Here is a 20,450-nt window from a genome sequence, read left to right on the forward strand (position 1 = left end):
ACCGCGTGATTACGTCATGGCGGATGTGAGGTGAACCTGAAAGACGGCGTCGAAACTTGTCCAATCACATTAGATTAAAAAAAAAACGTAAAACAATCGCGATCGGTTGCCAATAAAAGAGGGAGGGAAAATCTGATACAACCAATTGAATAAGCAGCCTTGGGTCACGTGGTTGCCAAAAGTTGAAGGACTTGCATTCACTCTCATTTGGCCAGCGCCCCGCACTAGGAAGTAGATGAATTTACACAGAAATGAACTAAATACAATTTGTAACCAGTTGACACCGAATAAAAAAGTTACAACTATTTTTACTGTCACAAATTCATGCAAACTATCGAGCTGTAAAGAGTTCTGCTGCTTCACTGAGTGTAATTTATACACAACCTCAGTGTCGCTACTTTCACGCCATCTTGATTTTCTTTGAGAAGCACATTTATTCCATAGATATTTAGGATTCTGCACTGGAGCGGTGTGAAGTCCATTGAATGCTTTGGGGCTCTCGCTCCTATTAAAACGTGTGCACCTGAGTGCATTGCTCATTATGGATGTTCATTCCAATGTACAGCTTAATCCCAGAGGGAAAGTGCACAATTAAGTGAGATACTTCTGCTGGAATTCAATTAGATAAGAGTTCAAAATAGCAGAGCGGATCAGGGGAAGGGAGGTATAATATTTAGTTAATGTAAGTATAATTTGAAAACGATCATGCCAGAAAGAATGTTGCTGACATTTCTATTTTATTGTAAGTTTAGGCACGGAAGAAAAGAACATTATCAGCATTATCTTTTACGGCAGAACAATATTTTTAGTTGGAAGGGAAGCAGAAATCGGTGAAAAAGTCTGAACAAAACAAAAAGGGCTTTATGTCATATAACAATATTTAGAAATGTTGCTTTGTTGGCTCTGTAGTTGGTGATTGCTGTCGTCGGAAATTTGGTGGTGCTGAGGGTTGCTGACCTCCGAAAGGCAGATGGTATCCACAGCAGATCTTCTACGAGACCGTCAATGTGCTGCAACGTTTTATACACTCATAAATCTTCGAGGCCATGTTCAGGGCAGGTGCATAAAAACTCTGTGACCCGCTGAGAGTCAAACTCTTGAGTCAAACTCTTGACTCTCAGCGACACACCACTTCACTCAGCCATTCAGGATTTATTAAGATCAAAGTCTCCACAAATTCAGATTTCAATAAAGAAACAAAGTTACTTGCCAGAAAATCTTTTTCTTTTTTAAACTATAACTTAATATATTTACAGCCAAAACACTTAAAATACTGAAGGCTTGACTTTGTATGATAAGCTCCAGATGGGGAAGCTTACAGTGGTATGTGATGGTGTATCGCTGCACTGCTCTGTTATTTACAACTCTCCATCAACACTGTGAGGATTCCCAGATACAAATATTCCAGTTTTCTGTGGAAAAACGGGTTGGTTGAAAGTGCACAACAGCAGGACCTCAGGACATCAGGACCTGTGACAACATTGCCATAAAGATTCAGCCCGTGTTTTGACATCCCCTTTTAGATAAAAATGTCTTTTATATATGAATTCAGCAGCTCCTGTATTTCCTTTTATGTCAGGACCTAAAGAAATACTTTTTTCTGTTGGAGGAAACTGATGGTGAAAAAGCGCAGTTGTGTGAAATTGTACACCAGCTAAAGGAAATTTAGTGATCTTCCTTTTTGCATTGGTCTCAGAGGGTTTTATAAATCAGCAAAGATACAATCAGTCATGAGAGGTATATGGATATAATTTCTTTAACTGTAGAGGACATTTATAGAAGGCTATAATCTGTAAAAATCAGCCTGCTACAATTTTCCATTCAGCTTTAAATGCTCTCTGAGCTGCAGTCTGTTTGATTGCTACTGTAATACTAAAACATTATCTATCCAATACCGACTATAAAGATCCTGATATGAATGATTGAATGATGTTGAACCGAATAGTTGTTTTCACTTTGCCTGTCATGCATTTTATTATGCTATTATTTCTGAATGGCTGGCCGAGCTAATGAGAAGCACCCTTGGGGTTCATTATGCATTATTTAACAGCACTTCTAGCATGTACAGTGAGAACCATTTACCGGCAATCCAGCTCGTTCATTTTTGAACAAACAGAAAAAAAATTCTGAGATTAGAGGATATTTTGCACACTCTAGCAATATCTGACAACCTCATCAAAATATTAACCTGCCACTCATTTGAGGGTTTTTTTTCCCATCACCAGTTGCAGCAAGTTTTTCCTCTTTTTTAATGTTGTGTTTATATGTATCAGAGAAGATTTTATTCCACATTTGTAGATGTATTTATTTTTGAATTATTGCAATTATTAATTATACAGTTGAAACCAGAAGTTTACATACACTGTGCAAAAAGACACATAACACTTTTTTTCTCACTGTCTGAAGTTAAATCAGACTAAACCTCTCCTGTTTCAGGTCCGTTAGGATTACCAAAATTATTTAACTTTTGCTAAATGTCACAATAATGAGAAAGAGAATATTTTAGAGAATTTTTCATTACTTTCTTCAAGGTCAAAAGTTTACATACAGTTCCTTAGTATTTAGCAGCATTGCCTTTGAACTGCATGACTTGGGTCAAACGTTTTGGGTATCCTTCCACAAGCTTCTTACAGTACTCTGCTGGAATTCTGGCCCATTCCTCCTGACAGAACTGGTGTAACTGAGTCAGGTTTGTTGGCCGCCTCGCTCGCACACGCCTTTTCAGATCTGCCCACAAATTTTCGATGGGATTCAGGTCAGGGCTTTGTGATGGCCACTCCAAGACATTGACTTTGTTGTCCTCAAGCCACTTTTTAACTATTTTGGCAGTATGCTTAGGGTCATGGTCCATTTGGAAGACCCATTTGCGCCCAAGTTTTAGCTTCCTGGCTGATGTCCTGAGATGTTGCCTTAATATTTCCAGGTAATGTTCTTTCTTCATGATGCCGTCTATTTTATGAAGAGCTCCAGTTCCTGCTGCAGCAAAACAGCCCCACAACATGATGCTGCCACCTCCATGCTTCACAGTTGGGATGGTGTTTTCAGGTCTACAAGCTTCCCCCTTTTTCCTCCAAATGTAACAGTGGTCATTATGGCCAAACAGCTCCACTTTAGGTTCATCAGACCACAGGACATGTCTCCATAAGTTAAGGTCTTTGCCTTGGTGTCTTTTTGCAAACTGTAATCTGGCTTTTTTATGTTTCTTTAGGAGTAATGGCTTCCTTCTTGCTGAGTAGCCTTTCAGCCCATGTTGGTGCAGGACTCGTTTTACTGTGGATAATGACACTTTCTTACCAGCTTCAGCCATCATCTTCACAAGGTCTTTAGCTTTTGTTCTGGGGTTGATTTGCACATGTCGGACCAAAACACGTTCATCTCTGGGACACAGAGCCCGTCTCCTTCCTGAGCGGTGTGATGGCTGGACATTCCCATGTTTATACTTGTGTATAATTGTTTGCACAGATGAACGTGGCACCTTCAAGCATCTGGAAATTGCACCCAAGGATGAACCAGACTTGTGGAGCTCCACGATTCCCTCCCTGATTTCTTGGCTGGTTTCTTTTGACTTTCCCATGATTTCAAACAAGGAAGCAGAGTGTTTGAGGTGTGGCCTTAAAATACATCCCCAGGTGTGCCTTCAATTAACTCACATGTTGTCAGTTAACCTATCAGGAGCTTCAAAAGCCATGACATCATCATCTGGGCTTGCCCACGTTGTTTAAAGACATAGTACTTTTGGTGTATGTAAACTTTTGACCTTGAAGAAAGTAATGAAAAATTCTCTAAAATATTCTCTTTCTCATTATTGTGACATTTAGCAAAAGTTAAATAATTTTGGTAATCCTAACGGACCTGAAACAGGAGAGGTTTAGTCTGATTTAACTTCAGACAGTGAGAAAAAAAGTGTTATGTGTCTTTTTGCAGTGTATGTAAACTTCTGGTTTCAACTGTATATACAGTGGTGTGAAAAAGTGTTTGCCCCCTTCCTGATTTCCAAGTTTTTTGCATATTTGTCACACTTAAATGTTTCAGATCATCAAGCAAATTTAAATATTTGTCAAAGATAACAAGTAAACACAAAATGCAGTTTTTAAATTAAGGTTTTTATTATTAAGGGAGAAAAAAAAAATCCAAGCTCACATGGCGCTGTGTGAAAAAGTGTTTGCCCCCTCCTGTTAAAACATAATTTAACTGTGGTTTATCACACCTGAGTTCAATTTCTCTAGCCACACCCAGGCCTGATTACTGTCACACCTGTTCTCAATCAAGAAATCACTTAAATAGGACCTGCCTGACAAAGTGAAGTAGACCAAAAGATCCTCAAAAGCTAGACATCATGCCGAGATCCAAAGAAATTCAGGAACAAATGAGAAAGAAAGTAATTGAGATCAATCAGTCTGGAAAAGGTTATAAAGCCATTTCTAAAGCTTTGGGACTCCAGCGAACCACAGTGAGAGCCATTATCCACAAATGGAGAAAACATGGAACAGCGGTGAACCTTCCCAGGAGTGGCCGGCCGACCAAAATTACCCCAAGAGCGCAGCGACGACTCATCCGAGAGGTCACAAAAGACCGCACAACAACATCCAAAGAACTGCAGGCCTCACTTGCCTCAGTTAAGGTCAGTGTTCATGACTCCACCATAAGAAAGAGACTGGGCTAAAATGGCCTGCATGGCAGAGTTCCAGGACGAAAACCACCGCTGAGCAAAAAGAACATTAAGGCTCGTCTCATTTTTGCCAGAAAACATCTTGATGATCCCCAAGACTTTTGGGAAAATACTCTGTGGACTGACGAGACAAAAGTTGAACTTTTTGGAAGGTGTGTGTCCCGTTACATCTGGCGTAAAAGTAACACCGCATTTCAGAAAAAGAACATCATACCAACAGTAAAATATGGTGGTGGAAGTGTGATGGTCTGTGGCTGTTTTGCTGCTTCAGGACCTGGAAGACTTGCTGTGATAAATGGAACCATGAATTCTACCGTCTACCAAAAAATCCTGAAGGAGAATGTCCGGCCATCTGTTCGTGACCTCAAGCTGAAGCCAACTTGGGTTCTGCAGCAGGACAATGATCCAAAACACACCAGCAAGTCCACCTCTGAATGGCTGAAGAAAAACAAAATGAAGACTTTGGAGTGGCCTAGTCAAAGTCCTGACCTGAATCCTATTGAGATGCTGTGGCATGACCTTAAAAAGGCGGTTCGTGCTGGAAAACCCTCCAATGTGGCTGAATTACAACAACTGTGCAAAGATGAGTGGGCCAAAATTCCTCCACAGCGCTGTAAAAGACTCATTGCAAGTTATCGCAAACGCTTGATTGCAGTTGTTGCTGCTAAGGGTGGCCCAACCAGTTATTAGGTTTAGGGGGCAAACACTTTTTCACACAGGACCATGTGGGTTTGGACTTTTTTTCTCCCTTAATAATAAAAACCTTCATTTAAAAACTGCATTTTGTGTTTACTTGTGTTATCTTTGACAAATATTTAAATTTGTTTGATGATCTGAAACATTTAAGTGTGACAAACATGCAAAAAAATAAGAAATCAGGAAGGGGGCAAACACTTTTTCACACCACTGTATATCATGTCTTTGTTTTGGTTTGTCTGATCTTACACACAGGAGCCTGAGCTGCCAAAGGATCACCCTCCACAAGAACCTCTTCTGCTCCTACGTGCTCAATTCTGCCCTCACCATCATCTACCTTGTCACTGTGGTCAACAATCCCGAAGTGGTGGACAGAAACCCGGTGAGTAGACATTTACCACCATGACCAAATTACCACAGATGTTACTGTTTGTACTGTCAAACATCCATAAAACTAGAATAACATGATATTTGTCAGAAAAAGCTAAAGTTACCGACAAGAATATGTATGTATTCGAAAACCAAATGTTTTTTGACAAGTTTTTGGCCTCTTTTAGTGCCTAAAAATGCCATGCAGCAGAAGACAGTGTGAGGAGGAGATATAGTTACACTGTATGTAACAAAGAGATGCAAATCATTTATGCTAACTCAAACAAAAAAGGAGGATGCAGACATTTTAGTTAGTTTTTTTAAATACTCATTTGATGACAAGTAATGTAAGAAAGCCAACTTTGTGGTGATGTTCTTCTTTTTTAATATTTAAATGTCTGTGGACCAGACTTTTAAGTATATCCCAAGTGGTATTTAATCTCACTGTGCCACATCTTGGCAGTGTTACACAGCCAAAAGACAGCTTTTACTCTCTTCCACTTACGATTTTTGCAGCCACGCTGAATGCCTCATGCGAATTCTTTGAAACCCTGAGGTCTGCTTAGGTAAATGTAATAAATCTGTCTTTTAGGAATTTCTTGATATCAGGACTGGGCATAAATTTGTATTTTACTCCTTTCTGGAAATCAAAATAACAAAAGCATGTTAACCTTGTGCTAGCTGCTTCTTAAAAGTTGTTATTGCAGAGTTTCTCCAACTCCAAAAAAGGATCAGATCTAGAAATGAAATCAAACACGTTCAGGCTCTCCAAGTTAAGAAAAACAGACAAAATATTGCTTAAAAAAACGTACGCAAGAATACAAAAATAAACCATCATCCTTCCAATATGTAAATGTGCAACTAGATGATCAAAGTGCCGTACAAAGCAACAAAAACTGCAGATAGGATTGTAGAAGTTGGCTCACACTGCTCACAATCCCATCAGCCGCAGCCCGCTTTCAGCTGGAGGATCTCTCGCCTGACAAAGTACTGGAAACATCGAGGGCGCAGCAGAGGCTTCATCTGGGTTTGGGTTTGAGTCTGAGACTTGCTGCTGCTCCTTTTCATGTGTTCACCAAGTCTGTCTGGCTCCTGCTGAGCTAAATGTAGCCAAGGAGCAGACAGGAATGACAGCAGTCATCATTAATGTGAGGAAACATATATGTATGTGTGCAGTGGCTCCCTTTCAAATCTCTCCTTGTCGTCATTTGTCAAAAAGGTTTGTGTTGATTCTTTCTGATGTAGTACGGTCAAGCTGTGCTAACTTGCAGCAGCATGTCAAAATAAAATTAGTTACTGAAGTCCTGGTTCTCAAGAGGAAGCAGAAAAAGAAATCATACTCTAAGCACCACTGGTTGCGATTCATGCGTGTCTTTTTGGAGACATTTTGAAATTTACCGCTGCCAAAGTGAGACTTCAGTGCTGGTGATTTAGGAATGGTGGATTGTAATGGAGATTTGCTCTCACGGAGAAAACAAGCTCTTTTTTATTCTCTCTGGTGATAAAGAGTCTGTTCTGGCCAGCCAGCATTGTGGGGGAGTGAATCCCCAAAGTTTATGTCAAACCAGCAGGGAGGCTAAAAACATGAGAAACATCTACATGATCTATAGCAGCTTGATTTGTTAACCAGAACACGGTCTGCAAAGTAAGACAAACCTCGGTTAGCTGTGGTCCTGAATTAGTGAAAAGTAAGTGATCTAACTTTCAGACACTGATACGAGTCCACGTCTGTTATAGTGGAGATTCCTCAAGCGGAAAGGGACACGTACATAGGAAAGTGAGGAAGAGACATATGGCTAAAAGTTTAAAAGTGAGTGCCTGTAGTGTGTTTTGAACTAAGAAGACCCCTGAGAGCAGCAGTTAATAGCAATGCCAGCGTCTTTGAATTATACTGCGGCTGCACGCATGCTCTTTTAACACAAGACTGTCAACCAGAACCTCAACGTGAATATTTTCAAAAACATGAAACTATTCTCCTGTTTATATTCTCCACACACGTCTTTTATGGAATACAATTCATTCGGAATGTGTCTGTTAAGATTTAGGAACGAGTTTTAAGATGTACAGTAAAACTCCTGGGATCTGGATTCTCCATTGAGCATATTAAATATTTGGATAGCATTTCCTTTTAAATGAAAATATCAGTATGCTGATGTCAGTGATAACCATCCAACCTTTTCATATAACTCACAGGGGGTGAGTGTGATAGCTATAACAAGCAATAAATCAAGTAGCACTTTGGTAAATGGTCTAAGGACTGTGGCAATCCTGTGTAGATAGTGCAGTGGTTTGTATACTGGGTTTTTCTGTCATTAGATGAGAAACAAGTTTTGTTTCCATTAAGGAAATTATTGAAATTTTGTGAGCAATGTTTCAACACTAGTTTGAATGACAATGTCCTATCTAAATGAATGCTGAAGGGTTAATAAGGCTGTACTGATTTAATTAGATCTCAGACAGATAATAGATTGCTGATGATACAATATTATTGGCATAAAAAATACGTGGAAATTTTCAGTTGGAAATGAAATTTTATTTATGTATAAAGAGGCCTGATATTGATCCCTGTGGGACACCTTTATCATCTTTTTGGCGACAACTATTAGCAACAACAATTTTAGGAATATATTACTTAAGTCAACTGTGACCGGGATCATTAAAAACCATGAAAAGCAACTTATTTGCATCGAAATTATAAGTATCAACAGTATTTGTGTCGTATATCTGATATTGTCCCTCCACAATGCAACCCAAATATGTTTATAATTCTTGCAATATTTTCCCCTTTTTTTTTTTTTTTTTTAGCTCTTCACAACTTTTCCAGTCTTTTGTTGACCCTTTCCCAACTTAGTTGAGACGAGTTGCTAGCATCAAATTCAAAATAAGCATTCATAAATTTTTTTATTTTTTTATTTTTTTAAAGTTTCTCCATTTTAACAGTTATGTTGTCAATTAAACATGGCTTTATGGGATTTGCCAATCATTGCATTTTGTTTTTATTTACATTTTACACAGCATCCCAACTTTCTCAGAAACAGTTGTAGTTATCATAGAGTAAGGAAAACAAATGATGTTATGCAGTGAGTGTTGCGATTTATGACGGTACTCACTAATATCTGGATGCATGTGTGTTTTAGTTTTACCTCTTGCTGCCATATTGGCTTTTACCAGAATCACATAATCCAAATCTGGGCACAAGGGAAAAGGAGGCAGTTTGAGTTGGGAGAAGCAGCAGCTACCAAAGTTAATGGGATTGGCAGAGATGCGTGTTAGAATTGTCCAAAAACATGTTTCCTTAACATATCTCCAGAGAAATATAACAATGAGTCCCTAAAACACCAGCGAGGCTCCCAACTAAATGTGGAAGTTATTTTAGGATGAAAAGTTTTTTGGAGTAGATTTTCAATAAAGTCAGGTTTGTTCGTGTCTTTCTGGCAGTCATTAGTAGAATTACAAATGACATCACATCCGTGTCTTATAATAATTATTAAGTATCTTGATAATTATAGCATTAGTAGGCTGTGGTTAAGAAAGTGATGCGATAATAACATCTCATCAAAGTCGTCATTTGTTATCATACAGTCAATCAAAGGAACAGAAAACATAATGAGACATGCTGTCATCTTGTCACACTACAGTGGATACATGAATAGGAAACTGCATATCTATATAAGATACTAATATGCAATTTCCTAACACTGGCTTGGATTCTACTGCTTTGTACAAAGTGAGACAAACAAAATCAAAGAGCACCTCAAATACCAAAAAAAATCACAAGTGCTGACACATCTAATTAGATTTGTTTTGTCTCCTGCTGAGATGAGGTCAGGAGTGTTTCAATTAAATCTTCTTAATAGACATATTTTATTGGAAAGAGTTCAAAATATCCCAAAATAAATAAATCTCTGTGTTTTTGCTGTCCCTGCAGGTTGGCTGTAAGGTCCTGCACTTCTTCCACATGTATATGCTGGGCTGTAATTATTTTTGGATGCTCTGTGAGGGCATCTATCTGCACACACTTATCGTGGTGGCTGTGTTTGCAGAGGAGCAGCATCTGCACTGGTACTACCTCCTGGGCTGGGGTGAGTTATTTGTGCTCTTTTGTGTTTTTTTTCCTTTCAGTATTCTATTGCGTGTCAAAGGTTTATTTTCATAAATTCACACTGGACTCAATCACGGCTTGAAAAATCCCCAAAAAGCAGTCCAGCAAGATTGGGCACAATCTCACAGCGTACTTGTAAGCACCAGATCCTTGTACAGTATGTCATTTTGGACACACTGACAGCTTTATTAGCCCCCCTGTTGCTTAGTGCTGCTCATGTCCTGTTTTTCACACCGTTCCAAACAGGAATAATGGCTACAGTCTGTCAAATGAGTAGGCGATGGAACTAAATGGATGGTCATCATTAAAAATGTTAGGATAACCTTGAGGCCTGTGTTTGCCGTGTGTGTGTGTGTGTGTGTGTGTGTGTGTGTGTGTGTGTGTGTGTGTGTGTGTGTGTGTGTGTGTGTGTGCATGGAGAAAGGCCAGTTTGTCAGGTCCATCTGTGGCCAATATGTTACACGGCCTCATTGACGTCTAAAAATGGACCGTGCATGGACACTTGTGTTTATATCCAGAAGGAAAGTAAAGATCTGAGCCCAGTCTCTCGTGGTTGTTTTATAGACAGAATGTCAAATTCGACAGAATTGTGACAGAGAATTAACAATGTGGTACTGTTGTTTTTAGGAGTGGTAAAATCAAATTACGACAGTGAGGAAAGCTTGCATAAAAATGCGGAAGAAAGTATACGGCGATATTTGTAAAGTAACAATTTATTCGATGAGGAAGTTTACCATCTGCAAACAAAGTTAACTGTGCTTTTACTGTTGCATAAATGATAAATCATTTTCACAAAATTCACTCAAGACCTCATATGGCTGCCATCTTTTGCTGTCCAAGGCTTTCCTCTAGTGCCTGTATCCATCCACGCTGTGGCAAGGAAAAAGTATTTTGATGACAAGTGAGTAATGTTCCAGAAACTTCTGCAAATAAACAGGAGATGTTTACATATGTGCTCGACTGTGTGCGGTAGAGTGAGAGCGTGCAGATCCATACGCGTGCATGTTTTTGCATGAGTGTGTATTTTGGGCGGCAGACAGTACTGACTGATATGTTTTTCTTTCTGTAGCTGTTGGATGAGTGTGGAAACCCATCTGCTCTACGCAGTGCATGGTCCTATAGTGGCAGCACTTCTGGTAAGTCTGCTAATCCGCTGCTTCAGCGCAGAACAACCTGGATCTCAAGTGAAACATGTATATTATCAGAGCTCGCTTCAATTACAAGCAATCCGAAAAGGATGAAAAAATAAATAAAATGAACTGATAAACTGGCAATTAAGTATGGTCGAAAACTTGATGTTACCAATCTATCTGGAGTGGATCTGAGCTCTGACTACCTGCCTTTGTGGGAGTGGCAAATGGGAATAAAGGGGAGTATACGAAGGCAAGACTCCAAATTTAATGTCCACAATAAAATATACACTAATAATAAACCCATAACACAAAGAAAGTAATAAATTGAATATTTAATGGGGCTATAAAGATACAATTTTGACCATATTCTGAAATCAGGAATTTTGTTCTCACAATTACTTGTAATAATGCTACTTCTTCAAACACAAAAGTAAAAAATAGATATTTATTTTCTTTTATTCAACTTTTTGCAGGTGAACCTCTTCTTCCTACTAAACATTATCAGAGTTTTGGTTACCAAGTTAAGAGACACGCACCGGGCAGAGTCCAACATGTACATGAAGGCAGTGAGAGCCACACTGATTCTGGTGCCTCTGCTAGGAATACAGTTTGTCATTTTTCCCTGGAGGCCAGAGAACCGGCTGGCTGGGGAGGTCTACGAGTACTTCATGCACATACTCATGCACTATCAGGTAGGTACTGAGCTATTAATCTACATTCCCATTTAGGTACCAGGTAGGAGATCAGTTCAAAGGTAATTCGACAATGAATTAAAAAGCAGGATAGTGCTACTTCGTTGCTCTGTGGATTGAGGCCTTTTGCACCATTCACTAAAATAAGAGAAGAGAAAAAATAAGCTTTATAATCAATTTACTTCTGAGACTGAAAGTAATACTTTTACTTTGGACCTGTCACCTCGCTATGCATGCCAATTTGATTCAGGATTTAACCGAGCTGATTTTTCAGCACCCCTTTCACGCTTAATATTACAATTTTCAGTTTTAATGGTTGCGAGTTTCCACCCGTATTAACCTTTTTTTCTGCTTTGTGATGGTTGTGATTGCTTGGCGTGATTCACTGTTGAATTCCCCAATAAAGAACAAGTGAAGCACTCCATTAACCCTATTTTACAACCAGTTAGGCACTTAATTAAACAACAGGCAGCCATTCCATTCAATATTTAGATAGATGGTCCATTCATTCCCCTATTAGATAGTAGTTAATTTGTTCCACCAATAAAAGTTATTTTCAAACCTCACTGCTTTTATTGTGGTAAAAATAACGATCATCATCTGCTTGTTTTTCTTTTTTCAAGGGTTTACTGGTGGCAACAATATTCTGCTTCTTCAATGGAGAGGTAAGGACTGTTCATGTATTTACACAGAGCAGTTTGGCTTTCTTTCAATGCACTGCCATGCTGTATCATGTAAAGTTAAAGAAACTCTTTGGGAAGACTCATTTTACTCTCATCTCAAAGTGGTATCAATATACTCGGCTAACTTTTTGCAAGAAAGTGAATAATTCCCCAAATCCAACTATTTCTTTAAAAGTATTGTAACCTGCTGCCATGTTTGACATAATAACGCTGTAGTTTTGATAGAGAAATTGCTATTTTATAAAGGTCAATCTGCGCATGTTACTCTGGGAACTGTTCAGTCACAAGTGCTCATTGCTTGCGACGTTATGTATGAGACATCAGACCACATCAGGTAAAACATTTTCTTTTTTTTTTTTTTTCTTTTTTTTTTTCGGGTTACATCTTTGACATCTTACATCTGCACCTGACAGCACATCAAGAAGTGACCCGGGAATATCAAAAGAAGACTCAAACTTTAGTTCTGGCACTGAAAGCATCAGTAAAATACTTGTAATTTCCCACAGATGCTTCATCTGTCGTTAGTCCAATTGTAACAGGTTATAAAGCACTGCTCTGCTTGTCTCTTTTGAAAGCAGTCTGGTGCTGCACCGGTAAAAACTGAAGGGTCATGTCGGGTGAAGAGTAAGACAGTTTATAAATGACGGCGCGGGTTCCAAGCTCAGCTGGAAATTGACTCTCCTTTCAAGTCCTCCCATCAGCCTTTCTAAGTCTGTCCGCAGCTGTCTGACTGCGAGCATCCTTAACTTGATTCAAACACCTCACCAAAAACAAGGAGCTACGTTTCCATTAAAGCAGAGATCTGGGCTTGATGCTGGTGTGGAGACCTTTCAGCTCTGCAGGCTCACTGTGTGAAAGGCACTTCCACAAATATGTGCTGGAAGGTTGGATTGGATATTTTTAGCAGGGTGCCCATGGCAGAGTGAACAGAGCAGGCAGTTACACCCAGCTACTTCTCTGAGCGTAATATTTCAGGAGTTAAAATGAATTTTTTTAAAAACTGCGCAGGAAAATTATGCTACCCAAGGAGACAAAGATATTCCGTTCAATTCAATTTTATGCAATGTGGTCCCAGAACATTTCAAAGTCATAAAAGAAAACACTGCAAGAAAACGAAATAACAAAAAACACACACGAGAAACATCCATGTGAAAAAGTAGCTGCGTAGGTCAATAGCAACAAGAATACGGGACAGGTCTGGGTCATCTGTCAGTCCTAGCTATGAGATGCATCCAATAGGAAAGTTTGAAACCTAATATTAAAAGTAGAGAGGGTTATTAAGTATTTTGCTACATGAGAAGAAAACAGAGCAGAGATGCATAAACTGAGAGAGCAGCTAATTTAGGACCTAACAACCATCTGTGAAGATGTATAAATTCTACCTGGAAATTAGGGCAACCATTAGCTCATGAGCTTCCAAAACGCAGCAACATTATCTTAGAAATGTTTAACGATTTGTGCAATAGAAGAGCATATGTTTAACGGGCCAACACACAGACTGGCACAAGCGGGAACGAGGGGGTTTGTTTGCTTCACCCACATAATGAACAATTCATGCTCCCCTAATCAGGACATGGGTTTCTGGAACTGGGTTCAATACTTGTTTTTTCTATTTCAAGGCCAAACTGCACAGGCCTGCTTTGTTTCTTCAATAGCCCCATTGTGAGGATAGGTCAGTGAGACAAACAGCTTTCAAGCTGTATTTGTGACATCAAGCAAGACGTTCTACATGGTAACTGTAAGCCTCAGTTGTTCTTTTGTCTCATTATGACAATTAGTGGCATGAATTTATTTCATTAGATCATTGTTTGTTAATGTGTTATAAGTAGTTACACCAGTATTTGGGTGTTAGAGAATGATTACCATTGCAACAGCTGGGGGTTTGGAACTCTGTTCACACTTCAGCTCTTGTTCAGTCAATCTGTACGTCGTGCTGAATGTATGAACATTTGTGTCAGACCATATCATTAGCTATGCCCACTTACCCTGCAGAGGATCATGGGCTGGCTGGGTGCCTGTCCTAGCTGGCAGTGGACGAGAGGTACACCCTGAACCTGTCACCAGTCCATCACAGTGCTTTGAACAATTGGAAGATAAATCATTGAATCATTGAATGAAAAATATCAAATATTTATTGCTTCCAGTTTCTCAAATGTGAAGATTTGCTGCTTTAGTCAGTGTAATATCAGTCTGAATTCAGCATTTCTGTTGGACTGTTGGTTGGATAAAATCATCTATTTGTAGATGTGACCATGTGCTCTCGGGAACTGTGATAGCATTTTTCACCATTTTACAACATTTTAAATATATATTAAACTAATTATATCAATAAGAAACTGAAATTTTTTTTTATCGACATCCATCTACCTGATATGGACTGGGAGTCTCCTTGGCAAAAATTTGGTTTATTTATTTTGGATTTGATTAATTGGTTTGAGAATACAGCGCAACTCATTAAAAGAAATGTATTTTTTTTTTTTTTTTTTTTTTACATAAAATTATCAGAAAGGCATCCTGACGTGGCATTTCCTCGGTTATTGGATGCTCAGCAGAGACCATGAGGAGTTACTTCCATTTGTTCTTGATACTGCAACTTTTAGCCAACATTTTGGAGCACTAAGTTCCCCCAGGCATTCACGCGTCTGCAGGCTGGAAAGTTTGAGCTCGTTGTTGTTATTTTGAAACTCCAGAAAGGAGAGCAACATATTCTGCATTTGAAAGATTTTCCAAGACGTACGAGTTGTATTTTCTTTGTATATACATACAGGAAGACAAAACTTAAAACTAAGTAAGCCAAACTAATGAGACAACGACCCGAATGAAATTTGGATTCAATAGATTGAGTTTCTTAATATAGCACCATAATAAGATTATGAAGGGATACTTCCAGTAAGTCATCAGGGTAGTAATGGATTTTGTGATGATACAAGATAGATTTGGTTCACATGCTTATTAATGTGTTTACTGTGTCAAATGGTTGCAGCAATGATTGTAAACATCCCTTTCAACATCCTCTTTGACATCACGACGAACGCATGTAGACCTGTTGCATGTACAATTACTGAGATTATATAATATTTGAATCAAGTAAATTGTGCAGAGCAGCGAAGAGAAAGAAACCGCATACTCCTACTTTCTTGCTGATTTACACAGTATCCATGAGGAATGGCTGTAAACATCCCTCAAACAATATGCTGCAGATAAATTGTAAATATGTGTATTAATACATCTGAATGGTTGCGAGGGAGAGGGGTTAACTCCTAAACATGCAGCTAAATGTAAATCACACATGATCTGGCTACATGCACAACTTGGCCGCATATGAAGATTAGGGGGACTTTGGTGTTTACATTTCCTGACCGGCATCTGCTAACGTGATTGAAGCTTGAGTGATCCACATATGCTGCTGCAGTTATGCACGCATCGGTTAAAATCCCTGTCAGTGGGATTGATATTGTCACAAGGTGGTGTTTGCATGGGTCCTGCCTCGCTCGCGTTGCACCGTAACCACATTTTTGATTTTGCATGTAAATTTGGATGTCTGGTGGAACCATTTGGAGGTCAAAGTAGAAAAGACAAGCAGAACAGAAGAAGGTGCTTTTTGAGGGAATTTGGAGAAATGTTCTTGTGTTCAAAGTGACAGCATTTGCATCAAGGGTGAACGTTTACGTATGATGTGACAGTACATATGTTTAATTCCTTCAATAAGTCCAAAGCATTACTTACATACGATAGATCTGTATAAAATACCCAGATCACGACACTGAGACACCTTCTTTTTTTTTCTCTTTTTTTTCATGCGTGTTTGTTTGTGTGACGTCCAGGTGCAGGCAGCTCTGAAGAGACAGTGGATGCAGTATAAAACCCAGTGGGGTCAAAGACGAAAGGACCACTGCTCAATGCGCTCCACATCCTACACAGCCACCTCCATCACGGAGGTACCCACCTTCATGTACCATCACGACTGTAACACTGAGCACTTAAACGGGCGCCACGCATGGGACTCTGAACTGGTGGCTCTGAAATCAGTGGACATGTATGCTTGAGTCGCACTGAAGATGAAGTGTGCCGCGGTGAAGACGAGCAACAGAGCAGCGGAAATGTAAGAAAAGGAAATGAATCCGGTTTGAATCTGAGATCTCGGAGGCTGATGCTGATTCGTTCAGCCTAGGACGATTATACGGGTCTGAAAACAAAGAGCTCATTGAGGTGGAGACAAATTAGCTACATTACACGGCTGACTCTTTTTACATTTTCCTTTATATTGCTGTTGCGGCTGCTTTTCGACAACTTTGGTGTCAAGAACTTGTGGCATGAGACAAGAGCTGCTTTTGACAGGTATCAACTTCCTAACGCTGCTAAACTGCGTGTGTGCGCTCGCGGTGACGGAGGCCCGTGCTGGTGTGGAAGCAGAAACAACAGACGGCGACGACGGCGAGGGTGGCAATGTTTTCTGTCGAAGATGACGCTGCTGAATGTGACAGTGATGATGGTGCCGGTTTTGACTTGACATGACGTAGAGGTGAATGATGTTGGGATAATGATAATGAACCGAGGTGAAGTAGAAAATGAATCATTCCTAACCTAACCTATACCAAAGGGTAATGTTTGTTGGTCACAACTATGAGGGCACACTATGTCCAGCTGAGCATAGATGTGGTACGACGGAGTAAAAGACACACACACACACACACACACACACACACACACACACACACACACACACACACACACACACACACACACATTAATGTTTTATTCCTGCCCATCCCTAAGTATGTGCTAATTGTATTTCCTGTGATTCTGCATTCCCAACTGCTTTGTTGTTTTGCAGTTGCTGTATTTGTGCAGAAGCCGAAGATCACAAGGCTGAGAAGCCAAAAATGTGCACAAAAAATACAAAACCCACAACTTCTTTTAACGTGAAACGGCCACAGGAGTTGTCTGACTGCATTAGAAGTCAAATTATGCTATGAGTTGTGCCACTAATTCTCACAAAGATTTTATTCTCAATCTTACTTTGTCTGCTCATGATGCCTAAATTCTATCTTCTGCTTTTAAAATGTAAAAATATCCCATCCTTAATGCATATTGATTCATTCGGGGGGGGTTTTTTTAGCCTTTTGTATGAATGAGCATCAAGGGCAAAAGAAAGACTTACTGAAGAGTCATTGTTTGGTTCATGTCCACACATAAGTAAACTTATTGATGTCTTAAAGGCACGTTCACTTCTTTGTCACAATCTTGCACAGACTCAAACTCAAACATGCGCAAGTAGTGCATTTGATCATTTTCTGTTAAAACATGTTCAGGATTTGTTGAAATTATTATCTATCATATCTGTGAAATCAATTTTAAAAAGTCCTTGCAAGGAAAAGGTTGGGTGAACGAGAAAACATTTTCATGTTTACTTTGAGACTCCCTACATTCTCTCGACACGGCGCTCCTTTGTCGTTATCTGTTGAATGTCTTGGTCATCGTGTGTGTGCTGAGTTTCAGGTTCTCTTGTTCTTGTCAGGTGGAGTAACTGTTGGACAGGACGTGGCCTGAGATAACACATGGTCGTAATCCGGTAAAGTACAGTTGAAAATGTATGTTTTTAATTTACCTATATGGTGAGGCAAACACAGAATTTACGCATTGGAATAAGTTGATCTTTATAATATGTACTTTCACTTTGTAATTGTTGTAAAAAAAAAATGACCATCAAATTGTAAACATGTGGTGTAATAGCAAGATAATCAGGTAAATATAGACCATACAGAAATTATTCTCAAAGTCATATTGGATATTTATCTGAGAATAAAACATAGCTGAACACTTTGATCTATAGATGATCAGTGTAAAGATACGTCTTACTTTTAGTTTCATTGATGAAAAGATTAAGCCCGTTTTCCTGCATAATTATCTCAGTACAAATCTGAAAATTTACCGCAGTGAGCTAATTACATAAAATTAGTCGTAAATCTGGTCACCAACTGAAATCCTGTTGCATAAATTATTGCACCAGCTGTGATGGTGCGTTGCAGCAACAGAGAAGACTTGAGCCACGGAAGCTGAATGCAGTCTGTCTTTTTTCACAGCTTCACTATGAAACAGGGGAGTGACAATCATGATCGCAGAGAAGGTTTTACATGACAAAAGAAAAGGAAAATATTACTCATTTTAGTATGAAATTTATCTTTCACTTCATATTTATTATGGGGATTTGTCTTAGGTCGGGTGCACACTGTAAGACATGTCACTGGTTGTTTGGTTTTGTCTGTTCATACCCATGTAAATACGAGCTGACACTGTGTACATAATAGAGTTTTGCACTGTGAAATACTATTTTTGTTACCTTCCTGTCCTTTATTTGGGCTTGTGTTTGCTTCTTTCTCCCTCTCGGCTCAGACTGGCATCATCTCAAAAGCTGATAAAAATTGTATTTTGTAAAGGCCAAATTGATTGGTGTTTTTTTTTCCCCCCGCCAAGTACAAGAACACACACACTGAAAATCCTTTAGTGTTGCTATGTATTTCCTGAGCAATCAGAAAAACAAGCTGCATGTATTTGTAAAGGGGAAAAAGATGAAAGAAGTCAGATGAAAATGGACCATTTTCACTACTTAGAATTTGATGATAAAAGCTACATTTCATTTTCTGGTTTTTGAATGATTTTACAAGAATAATGGCCCATTAAGTCAATTTACTTTTCCAAACACACCGTCACAAACTTTGTTTTCAAGTGTTCCCGCAATGTATCTCTGATGACTCAGCAGCACCTTCCTCGCCAACAATATTGTTGTCAATAATTCAGGGTGGAGAGATTTTATATAAGGAGCACACAGGCAAAACACATAAGGTCTTACTCTATTTGGTGTCTTGCTTCGTGATCCCTGGAGCTTGGCTTTGCCTTACAGCCTAGTTTTATTCAAAGGTTTCAGCTCGAATTACATTCCAGCATCCGATGTGCGTAATGGGACAAAATCAGCTGACACATTTCATTGCTAAGATGGATGTCCACTCACATCCAACAACCTATTAAGGTTGTTATCGCACTGTCTGACTGAGGTCTCTTCTTTATGTGAATATTTTTTCAGTTTTTATGTCAGAAACCGCTGTATAATTCACAATTTCAAGCTCTGCTCAATCCTAATCATAGAGTCAAAAGAAGAAGACATATTGTCCTCATGCATATTTCACACAGTCAATAAAATTACAATAATATTATAAGAAAGTCAATTGTGTATGGAAATATTTTGTTATTCCTCTGATAAATGCTCTCCCCTGCCAAGCACAACACATCAGAATAAATCTTTAGATAAAAATACTCAAGACTGAAATTGTATGCAAACTGTTTTGAATATGAAGGCAGAGATGGGGAAGTCTTGCAATAATGAAGACACAATGAGGTTTGAAATCTCCATAATTGTCATAGTAGCTCTCGTTATGGGCTTTTCTTCGGTAGAATCAATGAAACAATAAAGCCGACAGCCAGAGGAAGAAGCCTTAAATTGCTTTATACAGTTTCTGTCTTGGGAGCATGTAGGCGTGGGAAGCTTCAGAAAAAATGTCAGCGGCTGTTTCAGGCAGTTCAGAAGGTTCCCTGACAGCAACGATCTTGAGCGTGTTAAGAAATCGGCAGTAATAGTCATCAAGGGGGTGCTTTTTCTCAGCCATGATAAAATATGAAATGACAGTCCTCCATGTCTCAATATGTTTTTACGTCACTTGAAACCATCATGTCACCATAACTGCTCAGATCACTGTTATCATGTGTAGTCCGGGCATATTCAAGTCCACTCATTCCAACTTCAGTGTACTGACTGAGAACTGAATCAGTCTTTATGCTTCCAGAACACTTTCAGCTGTCTTGGGCAGAATTTCATCATAGCTGATCGTCACTGCAGCGGCCACGTGGACAACGAAGAAAGGATTTGTTTTTACTCCCAATTCCGCTGGGTTACACACAAAGATTAAGATGCCCATTTCATTCGCCGAGGTGTTACAGCAGCTTTTCTGCTTCACATACATTCTATACTTGTCTCGAGTGCAATGCAGCGCCAACCAAGCTCACAGTCACGGTCCATGAGCAAACATGCCTGGAGAGCTCAGAGACCAAAGA

The 20,450-nt window shown here is 39.3% G+C and overlaps 1 protein-coding gene across 3 annotated transcripts in view; it reads left to right on the forward strand.

Moving 5' to 3' along the window:
- The window catches only part of calcr (calcitonin receptor), a 58,838-nt gene extending 40,051 nt beyond the window's left edge, over positions 1-18,787 (forward strand). For all 3 annotated transcript variants that reach the window (XM_069176112.1, XM_069176113.1, XM_069176114.1), the window contains exons 16-22: positions 5,621-5,747; positions 9,663-9,816; positions 10,677-10,737; positions 10,906-10,972; positions 11,443-11,661; positions 12,285-12,326; positions 16,169-18,787. In XM_069176112.1, the coding sequence (XP_069032213.1) occupies positions 5,621-5,747; positions 9,663-9,816; positions 10,677-10,737; positions 10,906-10,972; positions 11,443-11,661; positions 12,285-12,326; positions 16,169-16,390 (892 nt within the window). In that variant the 3' untranslated portion in view covers positions 16,391-18,787. The remainder of the gene's footprint in view (positions 1-5,620; positions 5,748-9,662; positions 9,817-10,676; positions 10,738-10,905; positions 10,973-11,442; positions 11,662-12,284; positions 12,327-16,168) is intronic.
- Positions 18,788-20,450: the final 1,663 nt, after the last annotated feature.

This window comes from Embiotoca jacksoni, unplaced genomic scaffold (genome assembly GCF_022577435.1).
Source record: "Embiotoca jacksoni isolate LCO1_2020_lvr unplaced genomic scaffold, fEmbJac1.0.p SCAF_7, whole genome shotgun sequence".
NCBI lineage: Eukaryota > Metazoa > Chordata > Actinopteri > Embiotocidae > Embiotoca > Embiotoca jacksoni.